We start from the raw sequence: 27,713 nt of genomic DNA on the forward strand, positions 1-27,713 counted from the left end.
TCTACTGCTATTACATATTGCAATCATGAGAATATTTATTATTCTGCTAAAATGTATGTCAGTGAATCGCAGTAATGGCATTCATTCATTCAATCACTAACGATTGATGTTGGCTTACTAAAAATATGTTGGAAATTAGAAAGAAAGAAAAAAGAAAACTGTTTATTGTACAAACAGAACCGCATATAACCTAAAAACAGGACAAAAATAGATAAAAAATGAAATAAAAAGAATTTTAAAACAATTTACATGAATAGCAATAATTTATTAAACAATAAGGAAAAACCTATGCATGTCTCAATTTTTATCTCGTTTAAGCTGCAAAATTAGCCTTCAAATTATTTTTTATGTCAAAAAAATAGTAGGCTACGTCATCGACGTGCCATAAGCTCGTCATTTTCATGGAGTTATATACTTGGGTTATTATACTTAAGAAAAGGTCTTTAACGATTTCAGGTGTTGATTATCCTCATTCATAATAGGGTGTTTCAAACTCCTTTAGCAAAAATAATGAATTAATAAAATATGTTTCACCTCCCTACCTTTAAAAGGTTTTCTTTCTCATCAGAAATCCGCGCGCAAAAGCGTTTTTTGGACGCTAGCGTGAAAAAGGTTTTTGAAATACCACCTTGACGATGAACTGTGGTGCACATAACTTTTTCTTTCGATGAAAAAAAAAGTTAATGATACGTTCAATCACGCCATTTGTCGAACATTATTTACTTATGTAATATAAATCTATTGGTATATTTTATTCTTATCATTGTTGACATTAAATTGACAATGGTAACTAAATGTGTTTATAAAATTATTATGTACTCAATCACACAAAATAAAAGTACAAGCAAGAATAAAAATTGATGAGGTGTAAATTCAGAACGCATCTGAAGATACTTTTTTCTTTTATTTAAAAAAAACTGATGTTTTTTACCGCTTGGCAGCAAAAATAAGTAAGGGTGCTGTCCTTCCATAGACGAAATCTTTCACAAAGAGCTCTACTGCAACTGAAGGAGAAGGATAGATGGAATAAAGGCAGATTTTTCTTTTCTCATTATTAAACATATTTCCTTTATTTAATGCCCGGATGGATTTCATTACTAGCTTATTCAGATTCATATGAACAGGCAAATATTTCCATAGATTAAAAATCCTCACTTTATGAGTCTAAACTACCTCAAATGGCCTTGAGTGATTCCGCATAACTGTGAAAGTGTGGACCCAATCATTTTGGAAAAAATATATAGTAAACTTGAGGATTGTATACGGTGACACTGATTAGTATACGGTGTGAAAACACAACTACATATGTTTTATATCATCATTTTTTTTTCTAAAAAAATGCAAACTTACCTCGAAATTTTACAAAAAAAAAAACCGCTGTATTCAATAGGTACTTTGCATACGCCATGATTTTTTAAATGTCAACTGAACTAAAAAAAACACGTGACCTATACGATATACATTTTTCAAATGGTTTTAATTTCGTTTGTAAAAATAAAAATCCTGTAATAATGCCAGTGTCCCTGCCCAAGCAAAATGAACCGTATTAGAAAGGGAAAAATTTGAAATCGAGTTGGGGTAGTATAGACTCTTAAGAAAGAATTTATTTTAGTCCGTGCGATCTCATTGTAAAATATTTTTAGATATATTTTGGCATAGAAAAGATTTAAGGCCCTATTTCGCATAATCTTCGTTAACAACACTTTTTTGTTTTAATAGATTAATCAGATAACAAGATCATCCCTTAATAATAATCAGCTTAACACAAAAATAAAAATAATATCCGATAGGATATTTTTTCAACGTCTCAACCATAATATTACATTGCATTCTACAATAATTAGCATTCTGGAATCGTCTAGAAATACCTACTAATCCATATTTTTTGTAGCCGTACTGCTTCTTATGGAAGAGTTCGCCAAAGGAAGTAGGTACTACTAAAAACTTCCGTATCACAATGAAATTACGAAATAGCTACGTGAATACGTAATAGTTGAGACCAAGTGGTTGATTAGTGTATTTATTCTTTGGAAATAACTACTCTATCTCTCTGGGGAAAGTTCGCAGTTCAACGGAGAAGCCTTACCTGTTTCTACCGCCAAGCAGTAATATGAGCATTATTATCGTGTTATAAAAGGCAAGAGTGCTGCGGAAACTACGTGCACAGGGGCCTTGTCAATCTTATATCTCTTGACGTGACTCAGATATTTATGATTTCGGAATTCTGAACTGTGCAATGGCTATAGATAGGCGTGTTGCTTACCACCAAGCACACTATTTATTCGTCCAGTCACTCGATATCATAAAAATATATATTAATATATAATAATTTCATGTTTGGGTCGAGAGGGTATGAATGTTCATTACGGGGTAACTAATTATTTAGACACTATTTCAGAAGAATCTCCAGAGAAAAAGTTATTAATATATCGAGTTCTTAAGTTTTCGCGATTGTTACACATAGGAAATGAAACTATTTGTCCGGATTTAAATCGCATATATTTGTTTTTTCAAATAAACCAACGTTTCGGGCCCTTTACCCTGTAAATCGCGAGTTGACTGACCATGACCATGGGACCTGGTCCCATGATCATGGTCAGTCAACTCGCGATACAGAGTTTCCCAAGTGTGGGGCTATGAGTGTGTGCTTTATTATCACTAATTATAAAAACCACACACAAACTACAAAGAGCCAAAAGAAGTGTAAACACCAACTGGCCACCTAGGATTCAATCGACAAGCGTGCCAAAAGGCTTATAGGTGACTCGGAATTAGTTGCAGCCAAACTGCAAAGCCTTGCACACCTACGAAAAGTTGCCTGCTTATCCGTATTTTACAGGATATAATACGGAGAGTGAGGGATGGAATTGCATTATTTAATTGCGCTTCCATCTTCGAGGGACTAGACGTGGGCTGGGATTCCATCCCTATGTTGTGGATAATCCCAGGATTCGCACGAAGTGTTTCGCTTTCACTAAATGTGATTGCGAGAAGCTAGAGAATGGATTTCCCTACCTGCGAATTTATTCCCCGAACGCTAATACTTGGACATTTTCGAGGCGAGAGTGAATAGGTATTATTCAGATGCGCATCCTACATCGTCGACCTCATCGTCGCTTTCCATCAGGTGAAATGGGCACATATTTTGATAAAAAAGGCCTTCCCGATGAAATTTGCCTTCAATTAAAAAAGCGCTTTGAGATCAGTCCATCGGTTCGGGAACTACGATGCCCTAGAAAGACACAAACAAAGGCTTCAAACTCCCCTTTTTTGCGTCGGCGGTTAAAAAACACGTTACAGTATTAGTTACAAAAAAAAATCCAACTTGTAAAACATAATTAAAGTAAAATATGAGCTTCCAACACGAAAACTAGATAAAAAACCCGTGCGCTAAGAGTTGGTGATTCTTTAAACGTGGCATTAAAATTAACAAGGATCAGGAATCAAAGACAAGTTCACAATGAATCTATTTAAATCAAATCACAAAATCCCCCCTTGGGTGTAATTAAAATACAAATTCAATTAAGGTACGACCTGTATATTTTACCGAATGAATATTGTATTTCAATTTAAATACATCAAACTTTCACAACTTGAAAAATTGTTTTCAATAAAGTTACCTTTGGCGGTTGGAATAAATTAGCCGAAAACACGTTCGCAAAATTGCTTTCTTAAATTATTTATAACTTGAGAAATATCTGATAAAGAGGTAAATAGATATAAAAGTATATGGTGTAACACAAATAAGCAATAGGGTTCCAGGGAAGCACTGACACCGTACCTATTTCTACCGCTAAGCAGTAATGTGACCATTACTGCGTTTCAGTTTTAAAGGGCAAATATGCTACCAGACACGTGGGAATATTACTAATAATTAATATGTCATTAATTTATTTGTATTCGAAAAATTCGTGTAAAATACACGGTATTACACTGTACTACGCTACGTTATGTCATGTTACGTTATACTGCATTATACGTGGAGTGCACTATAAGTTTCCGGAATTAATAAGAAAAAATACTATAAATGGTGAGAAATGAATTTATTCTTTCTCAAAATATTCTCCGTTAACGTTAATGCACTTGTTCATGCGAATGAACCAATTTTGAAAATATTTATGCCACTCCTTCGTGACAATCTCTGAAACATATTTTTCATACTCTTCGACAGCCTCGTCAGATCATGAAAATCGTTGACCGCGTAACTGGTTCTTAATTTTTGGATATAAATAAAAGTCACAAGGTGCCAGATCGGGACTGTACGCGGGGTGGTTCATAAGGTCAACGTTGTTCACCATCAAAAATTCATTTGTCTATCTGGCCGTGTGAGGATCCGCTTTTTGAGCCTCAGTAAAATTGTGTGGGATCCACCGAGAGCACAGCTTTTTCACACCCAAATGTTTATGTATGCATAAAGACGCCCATATGCCTATGCATAAAGACGCCCGAATCTCTTGGTACGTCACATGCCTGTCTGTTTTGATCATACGACACACAGCATCGATGTTTTTGTTGTTCACAGCAGTGGACGGGCGACCATAACGAAATTCGTTACTGAGATTCACACGACCGCGTTTGAATTCTGCAAACCAGCTATAAATAATCACCTTGCATGGTACTTCATCGCCAAAATCAGTTTGAAGCCGAGCGAAGCTACGCTAAGCTATTAAATTACACTTAAAGTCGTAGAAAATCATACTTCGAAAATTTTCACGAGTTAAATACATGGTGATGTAGACAACCAATTTCTAAAATGACGCCACAATGTAAAAACAAGTAATAGTCAGATGAAACAAACTGTATTCTACAGCCAAAGAGTTCCATTTTCAAATGTTGTAATTACTTTTTAATCATTGTTTATGTATTACATTATATTCCATTACTTTATATTATATTACAACTGTACAGTCAACTACCTAGCTGTAGCTAGCTGGCTATACATGAGTGGTCAGGGAAAGCTGTACTATCACTAACAACCCTAGTTGCCTACCTAACAGCCTAGCCCTAACCATACGCTACGGAATATATACTTATATAAATAGTAGGGGAAGCCTGTCACCGTGCGACCTAAGGCAACAGACGGAAAGGGGGAAGGATAAGGGTGCTTTAGGAAATGGTTTTCTCACTGCCAGTCTCACAGACTCACAAGACTGATCAGATAAGCTAACGGCTAAAGGTGTCTTGGCCGCAGTGAGAGGATGCTGTAGTCAGGAGTGCTCCGTTGTCAATAAGACAGCGTTGATGTCTGAATTCAAAGAGAGTTTTATTTACAAAACTTAAGCTATTTATACAAAACGGTATTTAAGTGTGTGTGACTATAAACAATATTATTTTTAAATGTATACATAAAGTTAAGTACTCTACTCAGCAGCCTAGTTCAGAACGGTCATTGCACTGCTGAGTAGTCTATTGTCATCACTTAGCAAATGTCCGGTCAGGTTGTCTGTTTACGTCACGTGCACGTGAACAACAACTATTTTTTTTTTATTAAAATCTTAAGTTTTTTCTGACCTAATCAAGCCGATATAATAATATGCCTATATATATAATGTTTATTTAAGGGTGGTGAATCAGCAATTTTACAAATTATTATTTCAGGGTTAACCCCATCGGAGAACGGAATCGAAGAGAGCAACGGCATGAACATTGGCGGTCAGAGCCTCAGCGACGTGAAATTAGAAGCATGTAGAGAACAGCTGATCTGCCTTATGTACTCCAGTCCTGCGAAGTACGCGCCGTACAGTAATTTGGTGTCGGCGCAACTGAGCCGGTGAGTTAACTAGTATCACTGTAAGAGCGATGCCACGCGGGCGTTGCGTCGTCGCAACGTTATGATTTCAACGCACCAAATGCCACACGAGGGGTGCGGTGTCGCAATGTAACGCCGCCGCTAGCATATCTCCTCCCCGCTTCATTGCCTGTCGCCTTGTCCGATGTGCACGCGTTGCGATATCGCAACGCACCGGCATGCGGCAGCGCCCGTGTGGCATGTAGTTCTAATTTATATGCCGTACGACGCAGCTTCGCTCCAAATTTATTACTTTTAGTATAGTAAAGGCACATAATTATGAGCATATGTCAAAAGTGCTTTTATCACATGAAAGTTGGAAAAATTAAACGAACTACATGACACAAATTATACATAGGTATATGCAAAATTTTGCAACTGTCCTATACTTGCAGTACCAGCACGCTATGATTGCCGTTTTAACAGATTGCAAATGTAAGGTCAAATCTCAATTCATTATCGAAAAAATACAATCTAATGCGAGTCGCATCCATAAGTTTTTAGATTTATAACTAGTATTGCAAGGGGTAGCTGATTAAAAAGTTTTAATAAAACGAAAATAAAAATGTTTGCCTAATATGTCGTCAATGCGAAACTGCTTTGCATGTCAATGCAAAAGCATTGAGCTTTGACGCGAGTTTGCCGAGGGTAGACGTTGTGCTGACCAGCGATCCCATAAGTGACGATCGTATTAGATTTAATTTTTTTAAATTTCGAAAAACAAATGCCGAGTTGTATCGCAAAATTATACATTCCATAAATTTTACTGCACGTCACTATTGACAACCACATACATCAATTAGCTCCTTCAACGTAGTTATGAATTAATATGAAACTTGATGAGCGGACAAACGTCGAAACGGCCATCATAGCGTACCGATACAGTAATGGTTAGCCAATATTATAGTCAATGCAAGGATTCGGGATGTAATTCCCACGCGAGCCCTATACGGACTGGGAACTTCACACACATTATGAAATTGCTTTGTAGATGTATGCACGTTTCTTCGCCATGTTTTTTTTTTTTTCACTTTCGGTGAATGGAAATTTTCGGCTCATGGAAAATTTCAAATTAATTTTAACAAAAAAGCATCAGTTTTGTAATCCAGGCTCAAGGCATTTCCATTGCTTTTTTCTTCCGTGAGTTAAACACTACTATAGTTAACTGCACTACGTTAGTAAGGCAGAATCCCCTGTAATATAATTCTACTAACTTTTGCAGTCGGTTTTTTTAGTACTCAGTACTGATATTATGTTCACATTATTCGCATTTAAAATAATTATTTTATTTATGGACTGCCATAATACGACTTAAATGTATTACGTAGTGTTAGAAATATATAGAATTCCACTTACAATTAGCTTAACTACAGAGTAAGGTATGTATAGCTATACAAAAACATCTATATAAAATCGATACGGCAAACAAAAACGCCCCGTTAGTTTATACGTGTGATAGCAACATCATATTACATATGGATTACAGAGCGATTATTTAGTCGTACAACAATAAGGGACCTAACTGTCGCCTTTACGTCTTCTGTGGTTCAACTAAGAAGTTTTTAACTGCCTTATACTGGTATACTGGTATAGTTAGCCTCAGTTCAATGCAATTTAGTTTGTTTGTCGCAACCTTTATAATTTTCCGTAGGTGTAATTTTCATGTCAGTTTTCTAGTTTTTCGTGAAATTACTCTATTAGCTTGTTATAATTATTAATACAAAGATCGAATGAAAAAATTCCGTCGATCCGGTCGGATTCATACCGACGTCTCCTAGCAAACCGTGCCAGACGCTATGCCAATTAAGCCACGGAACGGACTAGCGGACCTCACAAATTTCTCTATGTGCTTGTTGTCGGATCCTTTGTATTTGGTTTTCAACTACTTTAGACGTAGTATGAAAGTATTTCGTCAGTTTTCTCTTTTTTTTGCCGTAGTTTTGCCGTAGCGCCTCTGTGAGAAACCTATTTTTTTTAAAAGTCAACCATTGGGCTACCACGGTTTACATTTTTTAGTTTCTTCATTCGATTAAGTTTTGTCCGTGACAGTGCAACTTCGTAAACTTAATCTCGCGCTTTTAACTTGCGCCAATCGCAACGCGTTGGGAATTATCTATCGCTTTATGTTAAGACAATAACCAAGGGAAGCTATATCCGTGTGTACCTACGCATTTTATAGTCACTAACGTATGAATACAATGTGAAGTTTATGGCATAATAGTCAATGGGATAACAATCAGGAAAAAGACGCACTCGATCAAAATTTTTTGTGAAATTATGGTTTGTAGTGTTAAGTTAATAACAGTATGTTTCATTATCCATGATATTTAATTATTTTTAACCGATTTAAAATGAAGAAATCTCTCAATGCGACTGTACGTGTTTTGTATGTATGTTACGCAATTACTCTTTGTTTTCCTTCTTCTTCTATTACGACTTTTGTGAACCGACTTGGATGATTCTTTTTTTGTTGGAAAGCGGGTACTAAACTACGGGATGAATCCAGTTTCGCGCACTTTCCGGTAACCGATAACAATAAAACTTGGCAAATAGATGTAATTCCACGAATTTTTGAGGTTTGTTATAATTAATTAAATTTTTATTGAATTGATATTCAATTATTTTTTGTGAAATTACTCCACTAGTTTGCTATAATTATTAATACAAAGATCGAACACTCAGAAAAACACTCAGAAAAAATTCCTTCGATCCGGTCGGATTCGAACCGACGTCTTCTTGCATACCGTGCCAGACGCATCGTAAGAAATTCAGAAAGAAAGATTCAGTAAGAAACTACGGGGCTATTTGTAAATTATACACTTTTATTCACATTTATTTTAAATGTTCACAAAGATCCAAGAAAAAGCACATAGAAAAAAATCGTGTTTCGTTCCGTGGCTTAGTTGGCATAGCATCTGACACGGTTTGCTAGAAGACATCGGTTCGAATTTGGCCGGATCGAAGGAATTTTTTGTAAGTGCTTATTGTAATTTCACAAAAAATAATTGGATATCAATTCAATACAAATTGAAATGAAATAAATTTATACAAATATAAAGAAGAGACGTAACTGACGTCAGCTCAAAAGGTTCGAAGAAATAGGATAATAATTATATAATTAATACCGTTAAATGGAGGTACCAGGAAATTGGCTTGAGATCCGTAAAGTCGCTCAAAGTTAATTTCACAGGCAGTTTGACAAGCCAATTAGAAAATAACAAAAGATAATTGCAACATTTATACACATATGACAGATAGTAGCAGTAGACTTCCTTGTGAAATAGTTCGTCCAGGGAAGCAATAATGTCAGCATTACTGTGTTCCGGTTTTGTAGGGTAAGGGTGCTGGTGAAATTACAGGCACATGGGACCGGTCAACTTGTGTCCAGGGTGACGGGCGCAGTGGCAGTGCCTCTCAAATCTTTGCGATTTAAAGCTCTGAGTGGCACTGTAACTGTTATGGACAGGCGTGTAGCTTACAATCAGGCGCATGACTTGTTTCACCCCGTCACTTGATATTATAAAAAAAAATTAATATCCACTACCATCCAATAGAGTGGAGGTACAGAGATATCGATTTATCCGTATAATAATCGAAGAAGTATTTCTTTTGCGCTATGACAATGGTGTTCTTCAAAAAGCGTGTTTAAAGGCTGGCAACTGGCAACGCATAGGCAGCTCATCTGATGTTGCAAATATCGATATGCGACAATGGCCACCTCCAATCAAGTGGCTCGTCTGATCTTTTGCCGTCTTATATATATATAAAACCAGTACATAAAACGCCCGTCTGCCAACTATATAAACCGAAAGACAACATGGTAGAGTTTCTAAATCAACAATAGTAGTAGAAACAGTAGTTTAAATCCGTGGCCGAATGGTTACTATGCTGGTTTTCCACGCAGAGGGCCCGGGTTCGATTTTCGGGCCGGGAGAAATATTTATACGGCCTACGTTTAATTTCTCTCGCGACTTTGGTTGTAATTTGTAGTTGTTTAAGTGTGTTTCCATGTCACGCGCGACACAGGGTTTCCCTAGTAGACTACGTGTGTGTGCGTGTTGAGCAACAATGTCAATACTTTAACAGATATTAAGTAAAAACGGTAATTTATATGGCAATATTAAACTGGGCTATCTTTTGTCTTTCGTAGTTTACTGTTTCGTCTTGTACAAAAAAAAGAATTGCCATTATCGCAAGAATGAAAGGAGCTCTTGTTTATTTTGTCAGATTTTTTTTTATATGGGAACAGGAATTTTATATTTAAAAACCATTTGGTGTGAACTTTATTTTTTGATAATTTTCTGTTATTTTTTTTTAAACAGCCATATTTATTTACTATTATTATGCTCCTCGAATTTTGTGAAAAAAAAATAAAGAAACGAAAACAAAATTAGAAAACAAAACGGAAAGCCGAATTTCGTGAATAAAAGAGACAATAAACAAAATAAAAACAGAACAGCGGGGTAATTCACGTAATCAAACCGTTATGATATCGTAGCAATTTAGTCGTTGAACTGCTTTTTCGTTTTCACGTGCAACATTCGAATGTCAACTGTCAAAATTTTCTAATTATTTTAAAGAACTGTCTTTCAATAGACTTTCGACGACTAAAAGTCAAATTTCACAATCCAAGGTGTCGTTCATTAGTCGTTACGTTTCAATTCTATTCATATTAACGTTCGTACAAGTGATACGTGAATACCAATATTGAACAGGACTTCGATCGAACGACTACGTAACTTCAACGATATTTTGATAGCTTGAACTTACCTGAATCGCACTACAGGTCCAAAAATTAAGTTGGCGTAGTTTTCATTTTAGGTGTCGATTTGTACTGTTAGATCCGAAAAGAAGTCATAGTCGGATATCCGATTAATTAGGATTGCAAAGCTCAATCCAAATCCATTACAGAAACAACTAACTTGTTACCGTCTTCTTTTATACATTTACTTTTACCAGTTGGTATACTATATTATTGTCATATCGATTTAAAACTCCCATGATATGGGCGAAGCCGATAGAGACAAGTCGTTCTCAAATTGGCTTAATTTTCACGTGTCTGTTTTAATGGATAATATTCACAAAGTACATCAAAAAATATTCAATAATAATACGAGTACATTGATATATTCTTTTTATCCGAGCAGCAAGATTAAAGTTACACTATTTACTAAAGTAATACAATTTGTACACTATTCATTAATAACATACAACATGATACGCAAATGAAAGGCGAAACTTGTGGGTAAATAAATTTACCTTTCTCAATCACGCCCTGTGTTCACGGAAATTTGTATGCGATGAACGGAACGAAAATTAAAAGGTCCGTAACGAAATTAGTTAGAAATTTAATTAAAATGGTACCAAGTTTCCACGTATTATGTCTAATAATAATATAAATAAAAATAAAGGCAAAATAGAGGAACGGACTTTGACATAGACTTTCTCCAGTGCGCCTACGATGGAATTCGGCTCGCACTTGCAATTATTTTATATCATACAATGGGATAATTTACACAAACAAAAGACAAAAGACAGGATACAACAGGCGGCCTTATTGTTAGATAGCAATCTCAAGAAGTGACAGAACAAACTTGAAAATGGCTATAAAATAACAATAAAAAACTAAACGTCAGGAAATGAAACTTTTTTTTGGGTCTGAATCGCGTATATTATTTATTATATTTGTTTTTTAAAACAAACCAACGTTTCGGGACCTTTACAAGTACCATGGTCACAGCTAAGAGCGTTTGCGCACTACGTCGGATTCGTATGAGTTTCGAATCCTAGAAATGACGGTCCGAAATGTTACAGATGTCTGAAGTGTCATTTTATCTGTAGGTGTACATATATATATAAGCGATATTCGAATTATATTCCGATGCGAATCGGACTTAGTGCACAAGCGACATCCGAAGTGGGACCGAGTTTTCTAGACTTGCACAGTCTCGGATTCGGAACGAATACGAATAGCGGATCCAGTACACAAACGCGCTAACTGAGATGTAACTGTAAAAGCTTCAGAACGTTGATTTATTTCAAATAATCTCAGTACAGAGTACTAAAAAACCGACCTCAAAAAGACGTGGAATTACGTCTATTTGCTAAGTTTTATTGAAATATCCTTAAATTCGCCACTATACAGGACTTGACACTGGAGATGATAAAAAACAGGTCTCACTACTCAAAGAATATTGAGAGAAAAACGCCTTGAATTGGAGAAGTAGCAAAATCAACCATTAACATAATTGCTCCTTAAGTAAATTTACGCGCTATTTATAAAAATGAATCTTCATGCGTGAACAGCCACCCTTAAAGGTGGATGATTTCCTTCAAAATGAAATGGGACCACTATGGAAGTACCCCCTTTCCAACAAAAAAAGAATCATGAAAATCGGTACACAGATACCGTAGTTCTCGCGTAACATACATACAAAAAAAAATACAAAAAAAACATACAGTCGAATTCAGAACCTCCTCCTTTTTGAAGTCGGTTAATAAAAACAAATATACGCTATTTAGATCCGAAAACACAGTTTTCGTTTCCGATGCGTAACAATCGGGAAAACCTAAGAACTCGACAAACAAAACGTTGTTATATATTAATAAATTCATATAGGCAATTTCGAGCATTCTTTACTATTAGATATTCTGTGGTAAGGCAATAGAATTTGCATGCACGGCTGTGGGTCTTTCCTATAAATTTTCAATATTTGACCCCTACTCTAGGTCACTATCGAGACTAAAGGCACTTATTCCAGTGCTCCTTGAATACAAATTACGAAGTAGTAGACAAAAGCGGGCAACAAACAAAGAAATTTATCCGCTTTTATACCAAAAGTACATCCATAATACTAGTAGGAGAGCTCCTTGTGAAAGAGTTCCTTCGTTCATTTGTTTGAGTTTAGCCGTCACACTGTCGGTCTTAAACTGTGAGACTGGTAGTGGGAAGATCCATTCCTTTGCACCCTTTATCTTTCCCAACTTTCGTCTCTAACATAGGCTTGTTTGTGATAAGTTACAGCTTTCCCTTACCACTTCATGCCCTTTCCCTTACCAGCTAGCTTTAATAACAACACAAGAGGATACTAAACAGTAACACATATATCACATCCAACAAATACTACACAGAGACAGAAATTTGACTCTACACCAGGGAAGCAGTAAGCAGTTATGTAAGCATTAATGCGTTCATGTTTTACGGGTGCTGGTGAAATTATAAACACATGAGACTTGTAAACAGGGTGACAGACGCAATGGTAGTGACTTCTCAGACTTTTGCAATTTAAAGCTCTGAGTTCGTCCCTTTACTTGGTATCATAAAAAAAAGAATGTTACGGAGCTTTAAAATTAATTATTCCCATTTATATTTTTTCAGTGAACTAAACGAACTACGGCGACCAGTCTCCGACAATCCAGAAATTCTACGGTTCTTCCGCTACATGCGAGCAGCCCGGAGAGGTCAAGAAGGCGCGGATTGTATGCGATTGTTTTCTGGTTGCACGTCCAATGCAGCACCTGCACATACTATGATTGCCGCTTACCATGACATTAATAAGCTTGTCACAGCGAGAAAATTCCGTAATTAGAGGTTTGTTTATCTTTTAATACCATAATTATAATCCATAAAGACTTCAGCTTCTTCAATAATATTATATTAATTTTACTGAATATCATTTTTTTATTCGTGTATTATAAATGACATCATGTGGCAAAAGCTTCAGCAGGAAACCACCGTTGCTCCTGAAGTCATTTCATTATTTAAATATTGGTACAGTAGTCAGAAGAATAGTGCCAGATGGGACGGTTGTTACTCTGATGTGTACACATTAGAGTGCGGAGTGAAGCAGGGTGGTCTGAGTTCGCCTCGCCTCTTCTTTATGTGAACCACCTAATGGATGAGCTCAGAAGCACAATGGTGGGCTGTCATATCGATGGTGTTTGCATCAATAATATAAGTTATGCCGACGACATGGTGCTGCTGAGTCCATCAATGGGTGGTCTAAGGAAGCTGTTACGCACTTGTGAGGCGTACGCTGTGCCTCACGGACTCAAATATAATGCTAAGAAAAGTGAGTTCATGGTATTTAAGGCTGCTGGTATGAACTATACACAACTACTAGAAGTGTCACTCTGTGGTACAGTTTTGTCCAGGGTGTCGAAATTTAAATATTTGCGTCATTGGGTCACGGAGAATCTCAATGACAATTGTGACATAGAGAGGGAGCGCAGGTCGCTGGCTGTTCGCTGTAATATGTTGGTTCGCAGATTTGCACGTTGTACTAAACAAGTAAAAATTACACTATTTAAAGCCTACTGTCAAGTGCTGTACACGTGCAGTCTGTGGGTCGCGTATTCGGGGCGGACATTCAGCGATTTGCGTGTTCAATATAATAACGCATTCAGGGTGCTGATATGGCTTCCGTGGAGGTGTAGTGCATCGGGGATGCACTTTTGCCGAGGCTCAGATGGACGGTTTCATGGCCATCATGAGGAAAAGGTGTGCATCTGCGCTAAGGCGCCTCCGTGATAGCTCCAACGGCATCCTGTGTGTGTTTAAAGATCGGTGGGACTCGCCACTCCTGCGTAGGTGGATAGAGCTCCACACTATCTTAAATGTATAAGTAGTCATTCAAATTATAATAATATTAATACTAACACTAGTTCTTAAGTTGTTTGGTTTACTAACTCTATATGGATTTTATCTGAAATAAATATTTGAGTTTGAATTTGAAATTTGAATAAATGTTCGTATCAATAATAACACTTAACTAGTGGAGTATTTTCGCAAAAAATATGAATGTTATTGTAATAAAAAATAAAATAAAAAACATGATATTCAATAAAATTATATTTAATAATGCAATTAGTAAAGCGATACCTCTTGTCAGGCATCGGTAGCTGTAAAGATACCTGGCGCTACGGCAAAAGAATCGTTTAAATAAAAAACAAAGGCAACAAGCATATGGAGAAATTCATGAGGCATGTTGATGCGTTCCTTAGATAAGTTGAGAGAGCGGTTAGCCCCGGTCTGGCAAACAAGTGTTGGTTCGAATCCACCCAGATCGAAGGAATTTTTGTTTGTATTTGTTCTATCATTGTATCAATAATAATGGAGGATTTAGTGATAATCATCTTCAACAACAAATAACATGTCCTATTGCTGAGTGCGAGCGTCTTTTCAAAAGATTTAGTAGCAGTAGAGCTCCTTGTTCGTTCAGGGAAGTACTGCCACCTTACTTATTTCTGCCGCCAAGCAGTAATATCAGCATTACTGTGTTCTAGTTTTGAAGGGTAAGGGTGCTGGTGAAATTACAGGCACATAGGACTTGTCAACTTATGTCTCAGGGTGACAGTCGCAGTGGCAGTGTCCCTTAGATCTTTGCGATTTAAAGTTCTGAGTGGCACTGTAACTGTTACGGACAGGCGTATAACTTACCACCAGGCGCACGACATAATCTTCCCGTCACTGGATATTATAAAAAAAAGATTGTGGTGGAGGGTATTCCTTGTAACGTGGGCCAGAATAGTGATTGGACGCAAACGGTGACGTCAGTTTCGACTTGCAGAACTTGAAGTAACCGATTACCCCTGGCGGTAGAAATGCTGTAAATTAGTTCTTGATTACGACGCACGTCAAAAAGTTACTAAATAAAGTAAAGTACTAATTAAGTCTGATTCACTCCTACTGATTTCGGTTATACAGGAGAAGGTATCACCATCAACCCATTATTCCTCTTATGTCTGAGTTTCGGTCTTCGATAAATAGAGGATTTAGGCCGCATTCCGCCATGCTGACCTAATTGTAATTAAATAATGCGCACACTCAATAAATAAATAAAAATAATAAATTAGAGCCTTCACACGTTTTCCAAGGGTTGGCAATGGTTTCCTGCAAAGTTAGCGAATGATAACAGCTACTAAATATTCGCAAAATTAGACACGACAATCATAGGTACACGCTGCCTCAGGGATCAAACTGCCGTCCTCACAATTAAGGAGAAACCGTTCTCCCATTGGGCTACCACTGCAAAAGTGTAAAATAGAACTCAAGCTTTCCTTCTGCGCAAAGATCTTTTATGATACTACAATTTGATATTCCCAAAAAATATCTGTCTATCCCGAAAATAATGAAAATTAATATAGCATGCGCTACTATGCTATATTCCTTGAGAAGCTCTCCTTTTTTTCGATGTTTTCTTATGGCTACCCTAGCCTGATCCCTATCAATCACTGGAACCGGATGAAATTTATTTTTATAATATAATGTGTCCCCGGTTGTGTCATTTGCTCTAAGCCTATATTAGTGTTTAATTATTATAAGTGATATTACCTTTGAGTAAGCTTCCACATTAAAAGACAATGGACCTTATTAGCTGTTTGTTTCACAATATTGTTACTGCTGCCCTGGTACTCAGTCCGTAAGTGAGGCCGTTTTCATACGCCATATCACGTCGGAACTTTCTACGTGCTTCCATAAACATGGTCGAAGCATTAAAGAAACGTGGCAACCGCAACAGCACACTCTAGGCGTTATTGTATAAATGCCCCCACCAATCTTTTATTGTATCGTCACTCACTAGCGAGAGTAAAAAATACTCTCGGTTGTAATGCCGCATGACGGTATGAACAAGTCATACGCCTGGTGCTAAGCGACACACCTGTCCATAATAGTTGCAGTGCCACTCAGAGCTTTAAATCACAAACATCTGAAGGGCACTGGCCTCTGCGCCCGCCCTGAGCCAAGTTGACTAGTCCAATGTGCTTGTGATTCCACCAGCACCCGTACCCTTCAAAACGGAAAGGCAATATTGATCACATTACTGCTTGGCGGCAGAAATAGGTAAGGTGGCAGTACTTCCCTGGATGAACTCTTTCACAGGGAGTTCTACTGCTACTTAAATGTATTGATAATAGAAAGAATTGTTAGGATTTAATTTATTATGAATTATTATGTTTCTAAGGTTTAGGTTTATTTTTGCTCCATTACTGCATTTACGAATGTTTTTCTTTCTGTTTTTAATAATCAATATTGTTTTATTTCAGATATATCGACAAAATACTAATTAATTTACGAAGACATCGAATCAACGAGGAAAATCAATTGACTGAGCGTCTTTTCGAATTTACGAACGCATTTAAAGCAAGTTTTTATGATCGGTTTTTGACCTAATGCTGTAGATATACCTACTGTCAACGTATTCTATTGTAATAATAATCTTTATTTATTTCGGACTCTGGGATCTATAAATTGAACCATGTATCATATAATTTATATCGGCACGTGGCATTTCTACGCCGACTTATTTGTGTTTTTATAGGCTGTTTGATAAACTAATGGCATAGTATAATAATAAGACAAGTATGCTAACTCCATACAAACGTAGCAGTGCGACTTGTAAATATCGCGATGCACTCGCTTTGCATACACATCGTCACACACGCCATTAATTATAGAATTGAAGCCATTGGTTCATGATTTAAAAAATAACATCTTAGACGTGTTCATTGATTGTGGTAATTTGAACAATAGTGCCTCAAATTTAGAATTGTTCGGCATTTCAATTTTATTTCATTTTTTTATAATATCAAATGACGGGACGAACAATCGTGCGCCTGGCGGTAAGCTCCACGCCTGTCCATAGCAGTTGCAATGCCGTTCAGAGCTTTTAAACGCAAAGATTTCAGGGACACTGCCACTGCCCGTCACCTTGACACGTAACTTGACAAGTCCTATGTGCCTGTAATTTCACCACCACCCTTACCCTTCAAAAACCGGAACGCAGTAATGCTAACATTACTGCTTGACGGCAGAAACAGGGAAGGAGATCTACTGTTACTAATTTCCATGATCATACTTCATAATCAAGATACAAATCCGCGATCCTAGTATAAATATATCAATACGCAAGCATCACTTGCATTTAATAAAGGTTATTTCAAAGCGCGAGAATACTGTGACGATAACGTTATTTATTTCAAATTATGATTACAACCAGTAGGTATAACTAAATAGTAACTAAATAGGTAACAACCTTAGGCTCCGAAAGAAATGTAAGTATTTATTTACACGCCAAACAAGCCGGAGTTGCCCTACTTACTCTTATAATACTATATATATAATTTACATACTTTCCTAATGGTTCGATATAGTTAAGATCGTTAAAAAATGCAAGCTCAACCTATAGGTACTTGTTCAATTATAATTCCATTTATTTTATTTATCGTGTTCAAATCGTCAGACAGGTAGGTACAGTAGATGGAAAGTGATACCAATTGCTGTTTCTAGGCATTACCATTACAAAGGTTGTATCCTTAATATAGCAAATTTGATTTCAGCGGTGGGACATAAGATCTTAAAGCGAAATGGTATCGTGGTTGCGTAAGTTTTGAAGCGAGTGAGTTAGAAGCGGAAAAATTTATTACACGATATTCAACATTTGCCTTTTAGAAATAAAATATTCTTTCTAACAACAATAAAATCGCACTCATCTGACGTATTTATTACGGAACGCGGGAGAAAAAATGCCATTGAAATATTTCTTATAACAATCGAATGAAACTGATTTTTTCGTAGATGAAAATAATAAGAAATTAAATAATAAAACAAAAAATTTAGCATTACTTTGTTTTTTTTATGGAGCGAATATTTCGAGCCCCATACTTCATTATTTTATTTGAATTTCTGTTTTTTAACGTCGAATAACAGATTTTCCGTGTGGTCTTAATACGTCATCTATATTGTGTCTCATCATCGAGTATATAACCAGACTCCATCCATCCATCCCTGGCAACTCGTCAAATAAATGGGCCTTATATCACTTTTAAATATCAACTCTCGTTTTAGAAAGCTGAAATAGTACTTCGCCAACAACTGACCTGTGTGTACGTCTCCGTATATTTCAAAAATATTCTGTATTTATTGTAATAAAGATAATAATTATCTCTAAGTATGGGGGGCTGTTCCATTCGGTGGTGTGGGAAAAACAGCAAACATCTAATTACAAAACACACGGAATCGCATTTCATCGGTAATTAAATATTAAATATGTAATTTTTTAAAGGCACCCGTCAATTGTTTCGAATTCGAGCTGACCAATCGGAGCGCTGTTGTCACCGGAATTGTCTGGCGGAATAGTTTTCAAACAAATTAAATGACATTTCGTGTCTATGATTGCTGAACATTGCTGTTTTGCGGTAATTATGTTGAGCTGTGGTACCCGGGTAAAATTTAACGACGGGAACCTTACGTGTAAGGTTCCACACTAAAACATATTACTTATTCTATGATAAAATTTAAATAATTTAAAATTAAAAATTTCTTTATAACATTGAATGGTTGCGATCACTAACTTAACTAGAAAAGAGTTAATGATCTTTAAACTGCGTGCAGATATTCATCAAACATAGTTGAAATCCCGACTATACCAAATAAGAAAACCACTTTGAGAAAATGATCTCTGACCTCCGTTTGAAAACTAAGATACCACAGACACAAGAAAAGGCTTTTAACTTACTGTTTGACTTAATACTTCAAAAACTTCTGCGGGCATGAGCGCTCTTTTATTTTTTCTTCGGGGTTAGAAAAATAATTTTTTATTATATTAATTTACATTAATAGAAAAATGTCAATTTCATTGAATACTTATCGATTATTTATATACTGAAGATGTTTTTCAATCTCAATACAAAACTATCTGTGTAAATTTAGAAGTTGATCACATAATATTGAACCTATTTAGGTGGTAGATTTTCATTTCGACGTCACTAACCGTTAACCTCTTTCGCCATCTTTATTCACTAAACAGATTCAGGAAATCGATTACATATTTTTTTATGGAATTTCTGAACCAGACATGTAAATAGTTTATTTTATAGAGATTTTATTTTTCCGAATAAAAAATTTTTCAAAAGAAAACTGAAATTATTCTCCAAAAATTATAGTTCTAAAAGAAGAAAGTATTCACAGTTATTATTACTGAACTTTTTATTATTATTGATGCAAAAATCGAACATAAAGAATAATTCCTACGTTCTGGTTGGACTCGAACCAGTGTATGTTGGCATGCCGATGACAGGGCCACCGTTATTAGCCAACTGAACTACAGATCACGTAAGTAGATATTACGAATTTCTTTGTGTTTGAACAGATCTTTATATATGGGTTTAAACGGCATTATTTGCTGTCATATTTTGTATCAATAATAGTAATAAACTGGTGGAGTATTTTCCCAAAAAACATATGAAAAATGATATTAAATATATAAATAGAACTTTTAATGTTAAAAAAATGCATGGATGTAATTTATAGTGTGAATGAATGTATTAAATTTATTTTAACTTAAATTTTTATCACTTTTAAACTTAATATTTATTTATTTTTAAAATAGCTTACTTTTGTTATTTTGATATGATCTTTCAAATAATATTATTTTAAGGTTTATTTTTATATACGTAATTAAAATTACTATTCTATTATGGCGTTAATTAATGTGTTATACCAATATACTTCTGTTCATATAATGAATTTATGATTTTATTTAAAAAAGAATCTTATAGTCATAGTAATATGAAGAAGTCATAATAATTTGTTATGTAATTTAGTTTAATTTATATATAATTGTAACGATGTGCATTTGTTTTATAAATCAGAGAACTGTACTTAACCTACGAAATAAACATTGATTTAGAAAAGTGTGTTTCTTTTTATTTTTAATTTTCAAGTTAAAACAAGGATTTGTATCTATTCATTTTCTTTAGAACTAATTGAAAAAAAAATAATTTTGACGTATAAAATGATTTGTTTACAATATAAAAAAGCAAAGGAGTTTGAATTTATCACCATGTAGTCACCATGGAGCCTAAGCCTAGCTTCTATCCACCATTTTAATATTTTATATAGCCGATCACTTTGGGCTCTTTTTAAATTGTGTTATTGCCAGCTTTCAATATATTTAGGATCTTCTTTTTAAAAATAGTATTAAAAATATTTATAGACTCTCTTGCAAAAGAAAAATTGTACAAGTTATAAATTGTATATCACATAAATTGGATTAAAAGTAGAATCAACAAGCGGAAGTGGCAGTGGGCTGGCCATATTTGTAGAAGAACCGACAATCGATGGGGGAAACGAGTTCTCGATCGGAGACCAGGCTGGACAAATGTAGTGTAGGACGCCCAGATGGATTGAGGATCTGCGAATAGTTAATAACAGCAGATGAATGCGACAAGCTGAGTACCGGGCGAAATGGCGCACATTGGCAAAGGCCTATGTCAATGCGGTAGGCTGATGACGATGAGATCAAAAGTTATTTAGAATAGAATAGAATAGAATGGAATCATTTATTTCATATTATCAATTTCATAATATCACAATTCGAAATATAATGTCAAGGGATAATATGATCGTCATTAAGGTAAATAATAATTGCAGCTGCGCTTCTAAATATTGTATGAAAGTTAGTAGTGGCTGCAGCGCCATAGTGGCGCTACTCTAGCGCTTCTTTAAGCGTCTAATTTGAAGGCGCCCTTGATCATCTGAGACATCTAATAAAACCCTACACATTTCTGAAACTTATTCGGAAGTTCAAAACTTGAAATCCAAGAAAAGGGTTTCGATCATGTATAATTTCAAACTTGACTTCAAATTACGCGATCAATGAGGCATTTTTATTAACAAGTTAAAACAGAACTGGGGCCAAGGGTGATTACAGGTAATTGGGTACACATAGAACTCTGGAAGTCATTAAAAAGAATTTACTTCATTTTACGGTCCAACGCCATTATGAATAACAAACGTGTTGGACCGTAGTTAAACCGTAGTTAACGTAAAGCCGGTGACTAATGGTTGAAATGAGTAAACATTCATATTGTAGTAGAACCGTCTAACTTTGATACTTGTTATTTTTCTATAAAACTTCCAGGCAAACACTGATAAGTATAACAAGCCTGTTATAAATTCAAATTCAAATTATAGTTATCCATTTTAAAGTGACGTTAATTTTAAATCAATTGTGTAAGTGAACAGATAAATACTATAGATTATATCAGATTATGGTATGATATGATGAAACAATTAAAGAATGAATGAAACCCCACAGCCGCGTGTCTGTAGCACTTCAGTAATTTTTATTCCACCATTGCGCGTCACGACAGTGGCGCTGCAACTGCGCTTCTAAATGTTGTATGTAAATTAGAAGTGACGCAGCTAAAGGGCTGCAGCGCTTTAAATAGTCTCTGGCTTGCTTTGATTTGTTTAGCATTCAAACACGCAGACAAATTTATAAAACGATGTTTTGTTCTTGTAAATTACAAATCAGGTGACGCGGGCACGATAATAGGCACTCCATATTAATGGCGCATCTAATATCGTACCCCCGTATATATACATACGTGATGTATATTAATTTTTAATCCAGCTTTTAGATATTCGTGTTTAGTACACGTTGGAAAAGAAACTTTGTTTTCGGATCTGAATCGCGTATATTTTTTTTTTCCAAATATATCAAAGTTTTGAGTTCTTTATAGGTGCCATGGTTACGGCTGACTTTTTTTTATAAAAAATAAGACCGCATTTGACCTCCGTCTCACCTGATAGAAAATGACGATGAAAGTCGAGGATGTAGCATGCACATCTAAATAATGCCTATACACTCTTGCCTTGAAAAGGTCCCAGTTATAGCTTTCGGGGAACAAGTTTGCAGGCAGGGAATTCCACTCCCAATGACTGGGACAATGAAAAAATATACGCGATTAAGATCCGAAAATAATAATTTTATTTCATATATTTTTTTTAATAATATAACATAAATTATTCTTTAAATTGTCCACTGACAATCAGCGTCATAACCTGCACAGCGCGCACACTGTTAGGGCGCATTTATTCGACACAGCGGAGAGGCCGCGTGCGTCTAACTGTCATGGCAAAATACGTTCTATTTATTTAGCTCGTCGAGTATATAACCAAAAATAGAGACGAAATAAGGGCCATCCATCCCTGGCAACTCATCAGTTCATCAGCCTTATATCACTCTTAAATACCAACTCTCGTTTACACTGAAATCACAAATTAGAAAGCTGAAATAATACATCGCCAACAACTGACCTATGTGTACGTCACCGTACCTATATTTCGAAAATATTATGTATTTATTGTAATAAATATAATAATTATCTCTAACTACGGGGGGCTGTTCCGTGCTGTGCTGGTTATATACTCGATGATTTAGCTTAAATTAGCGTCTCGGGCACGCGGGCGAGTCTGGCTTGAAATTGGTCAACGCGGCGGCCCGCGCAACTTTCTCGTCGTGTAATTGGGCGCTTAAACTGATTCTGTCAAGTTTATTCGTCAAATTAAGAACAAACAAGAGTAATTATTATCATTGTCACATGTCAAAATTTTAATAGCAGTAGAGCTTGTGAAAGAGTGCGTCCATGGAAATACTGGCACCTTGTCTATTTCTGCCGTCAAAAAGTAACGCGAGCATTACCGCGTTCCAGTTTTGAAAGAGTGCTGATGAAATGTCCGGCATATGGAACTTGTCAACTTATGTCTGAGTGACGGAGGCAGTGACAGTGCCCCTCCGATCTTTGCGATTTAAAGCAATGAGGGGCTCTGCAAATGCTAAGGACGGGCGTGTCGCTTACCACAAGGGACACGACATATTTTACGTTTTTAGTTGGTTTTATTTTCGGCTCAAGTACTCTTTTCAAAAAATTTGTGATTTCAGTCATTTATTTTTATTTATTTATTTTATTGTTTTAAGAAAAAAGTGTACATAAATATTGTAAAGCACCGTTAAACCCTACTTGGGTTTGTCTCGAAGCCATTCTTTCTTCTTCATGTTAAAAAAATAAAAAATATTTTCTGTATTTTCTTAAGCATTTAAGATATACGTACGTGGGAATTCGTCTTGTTTCAATTTATATATTTATACAATATAATATATACCATAACATTCCGTTACGAAACTCATTTCCTCGTTTATGAAAATATAATATTGTCAAATGAAAATGAATATTTTGAATAACATCGTTCCAAAACGAGATTTATTAAAGATGTGGAATAACTCCCTATTGTTTGCTTGGAATATAACCTGAAGAGTTCATTTGTGAATTTCAAAGCATTTCTGCTGTTTTCTTAATAATCTGTTTTTATATTACAAGCTTCGAGATGAAATAGTAACAACACTATACAACTTTCAGTGATATTTTAAACTTAAAAAAATATCATTGTACTCGTAAATGCCACCACATACGGGACGATTTGTCTTCACTAACCGTCGCTTCCGACGAAACGACGAATTGATAATGTACGTTTATGTCGTTAACCATTAACCTGGACGCCAGAAGAGTAGCGATGGATCGATACGATTTCGTGACGACCGATCGAAACAAGGAATCGTCTATATGGGAACGGGGGCCTTCAAATTTGACAATTTTGGGTTGACAAGGCACACAATTTTAAGGCCCCTCTTTTACATCTCACTTCCACAAGTCTTTTTTTGACATAGAGTTTTTATGAAATAGAATTAAAATACTGTAATATTTTCTCGGCGTAAATTTTGCGATATCGTAATTATCTTTTATTTATGTTATTATCCGTTTAGGCTATTAAAGTACCAAAAATCACAATCAAGCTATACAAAACTTCGTGCAAACATAAGATCCGGTTTAAGAAAATCCCCACTACTTTCCCAATAGAAAGTTGACCTAGCTCCCAGTATTTCCTCTCGAACTTAATAGCAACTCTATTTTTAATCACCTTAGAGTGTATTTTGTATGTCCTGAATGGGACACACATCGTATATATTATGTAATAATTCTTTGTATGTTTTTGGGTCAGTGTTGCGAATGTTATGATATCGATGATTCATTTTCGGTCATACACCTCTCATTACCAATTCAAATACGGCCTTCTGCTAGTCGTGGGGTTCATCTCCCATTGGACCAGTATGGTGGACTATGGTCCTAACCAGAAGAGGTACAGTCCACCATATTGGTTGATTGCTCCATATACCATATGTAGCCATCGAACCTGAGAAACTGGCTGAAAAAGGAAAAACCTGAGAACTCGAAACTATTAGTTTTAATTTTCATTTTTTTAATTTATTTTAAGGTGCGATGTCTTGTTATAGTCAATCATAATTCGGAACATAGGTTTTTCCTGTACCAATCCCGCACTATATTAGTTTCGCAAACTATTTAAGACATCAAAAGCGGGATTACCCATACAGCTACCATGAACTGAATTACGAAACTGATACAGGATCTTGAAGGTTTAGCGTGCGGCTATATTAGTATGGATGGCGACTTTTCGTTTGATCGTTGCGATTGTTTCTTATTATATGGCAAAATAAATTTATTTATTATGTTTATTTTTATTGAATATCGTAATGGTTTTACGACTACAATCTGTATATAAGTTTTGTGAAAATACTCAACTAATTCGACGACCTCTATGATCGAGAGGCTTGCACACTGGTGTTTATAGTGTCGCCATCTCTGAGGTCCCGGGTTTTTTCCTTAAACTTTTTGTACATTGTCTCCAGTCTGGGTGTTTGTGGTATTGTCATTGTTTCCGATTTCCATAACACAAGTGCTTTAGTCACTTACTTTGGGATCGGAGCAACGTGTGTGATGTAGTCTAATATTTATTTTATTTATTTAGACCCGAACCAATGTCTGTTGCCTCACCGTGGCTGAGTAGATGATGGATTCCGTAACAGCATATCGCACGCTATGATATCCTCTTTTTTTGTAAAGTATAAGTGCGCATTTGACCTCATCTCATCTGATGGAAAGTGACGATGTGGCCGACGATGTAACACACACATATAAATAACGCCTATTCACTCTCGCTTTGAAAACTCCAAATTATAGCGTTCGTTTTTATTATTCATATAATAATTATTTATTTTATTTGTTAATTCCTGCTGTTTATTAACTTGTACTACAATGAGAGTTTACTACATGTTGTGTTTTGCATTTGTTAAAACAAATTGTTTGTGTTGTAGTCGTAAATGTACATTTAGTAGAAGTAAAGCTCCTTGTGATGAAGTTAGAGATGTACCCTGACTTCATTATTGTAACAAACGTAATGGACATTTTTTCGAAATAGAGTTATTAATATATCTGGAATGAGTGAAACAAGATCTACAACCACCAATAAGAGTCTTTTTATATCTTATTTAGTGTCAGTTTTATTGTTAAGCAAAATCTGCGTAATTGACAATTTACAAATAAAAAAATCCTTTAGGTGCTGATATCTCGAAAGTTACCAAAATGCAAATGCGTTAGTTATGACAAAGAGGGCAGTAATGCCGCCTTACCTATTTCTGCTCTGGTTTTAAAGGGCAAAAGTGCTATTGAATTACAGAAACACAGGACTTTTTTATAATAATAATAATAATAATAACGCCACTCTGAACATAGCCACGCACTAGCGAAATCCTGTGTCGCGGGTACCATGGACATAAACAAAGACAACCACAAATTACATCCAAACTCACGAGAGAAATAAATGTAGGCCATATAAATATTTATCCCGGCCCGGAAATCGAACCTGGGACCTCAGCGTGGCATGGTAACCGTTTGACCACGGAGGCAGTTGTCAACGTACAACACAGGGTGACGAGCGCAGGGGCAGTGATCCTCAGATCGTTGCGATTTAAAGCTCTGAGCGGCACTGCAATGTTATGGAAAGGCGTGTCGCTAACACCGGGCGCAAGGCTAGTTCGTCCCGTCAGTTATAAAAAAAAATTAATTTATCACGTTTTACTTTCTCACAAATATAAAATTGTTGAAATAAATGTATTTTGGTTACACAGTGTGTGTACAATGCTGTTCATTTTATGGAATAAATTATTATCTATCATAAACCAAATTTTTACTTTTTAAAAAAAAAAATGGATTTTGACAAGGCAGAATTGCGAAGTTAAGGAATAAACGAATTATAAATATATTTAATATAAACAAAAATTATGAATAGAAACGTACCTTTTATTGATATAGTTAAAGTAAATTTCAACAAGACCCGTGCACTGAGGCATCTGTTGTACGAGACTGGCTACGTTTTCCGGCGTACCCTAAATATTTTCATTTGTATATTTGCTTTCGTATATTTATGAGGTTTATTTAATTATTTCACTTTGAATTTTCTTTCTTTTTACAATCTACAATTTTATATAGAGTTGTTTGTAAAATACTAACAACCTCGCGGGACTATATTATTAACATATCAAATTTTACTTTCGTACAAAAATAAAAATATTTAACTAGATCGCTTTCAACGGTGATAACTCTGTGCGGTAACAAAAGAAAGCTTTGCGTAAATACCAGTCCGATGCAAAACGTAGTGTGGGGGTCGTCGGAGAAGAGACGCTTGCACGTTTAAACTTCCTACCTTACTACCAAATACAGATCTAAAACGTGTCAGATAGTACATTTATACACACTGCTGGATACATTTATACACAATGTACTATGGGTTTGGTTTGTGTTTGTAAATGGGTTTTTTCTTAGGCGAGGGCTTAGAGCATAGACCGTCACGCTGCTTCAATGCGGGTTGGGGACTTCACACGCTTTCCGAGGAGTGTGAACCTTCTTCGACATGCAGGTTCCATCACGCTGAAAATTATCATGAAGGAGAACCTTCACCGAAAAGCTCATGATAAATTTCAAATTAAATTTCGCTCATTCATTTCGAGAAACTCAAAGACGCGAGACCAGATTTGTACCCACGGGTCTGCTAGAAATGCGGTTGGTTAAACTATAAGACTACCAAAGCTTCATGGAACAATGTTTGTCATTTACAATGTTAGTAATATAGTCCTACTAGGTTGTTAAGTGTTTTACAAGTAATCATATGTATTATATAGTTTCCGATTTCGTAATATCTTTTGCAAGTCATAATCAAAATAAAAAT

General features: G+C 35.7%; 2 protein-coding genes across 2 annotated transcripts in view; both read left to right on the forward strand.

Moving 5' to 3' along the window:
- The window catches only part of LOC113232395, a 166,269-nt gene extending 148,804 nt beyond the window's left edge, over window positions 1–17,465 (forward strand). The window contains exons 7-9 of the mRNA XM_026467098.1: window positions 5,599–5,770; window positions 13,167–13,379; window positions 16,835–17,465. Of these exons, the coding sequence (XP_026322883.1) occupies window positions 5,599–5,770; window positions 13,167–13,377 (383 nt within the window). The 3' untranslated portion in view covers window positions 13,378–13,379; window positions 16,835–17,465. The remainder of the gene's footprint in view (window positions 1–5,598; window positions 5,771–13,166; window positions 13,380–16,834) is intronic.
- LOC113232610 lies at window positions 13,704–27,459 on the forward strand. Its single transcript, XM_026467380.1, has 2 exons — window positions 13,704–14,037; window positions 27,311–27,459. The coding sequence occupies exons 1-2, from the start codon at window positions 13,704–13,706 to the stop codon at window positions 27,457–27,459; spliced, it is 483 nt and encodes a 160-aa protein (XP_026323165.1).
- The last annotated feature ends 254 nt before the right edge of the window (window positions 27,460–27,713 follow it).

The sequence above is a fragment of the Hyposmocoma kahamanoa genome, unplaced genomic scaffold (genome assembly GCF_003589595.1).
Source record: "Hyposmocoma kahamanoa isolate Upper Pololo Valley unplaced genomic scaffold, ASM358959v1 76, whole genome shotgun sequence".
Taxonomy (NCBI): Eukaryota; Metazoa; Arthropoda; class Insecta; order Lepidoptera; family Cosmopterigidae; genus Hyposmocoma; species Hyposmocoma kahamanoa.

Excerpts from the sequence above, each read along its gene's own strand:
- LOC113232610 (XM_026467380.1), top strand. The coding sequence starts at position 13,704 with ATGGTGGGCTGTCATATCGATGGTGTTTGCATCAATAATATAAGTTAT. Across the intron at positions 14,038-27,310 it reads CAGGTCGCTGGCTGTTCGCT|GCGAGGGCTTAGAGCATAGA; the intron begins GTAATATGTTGG and ends GTTTTTTCTTAG.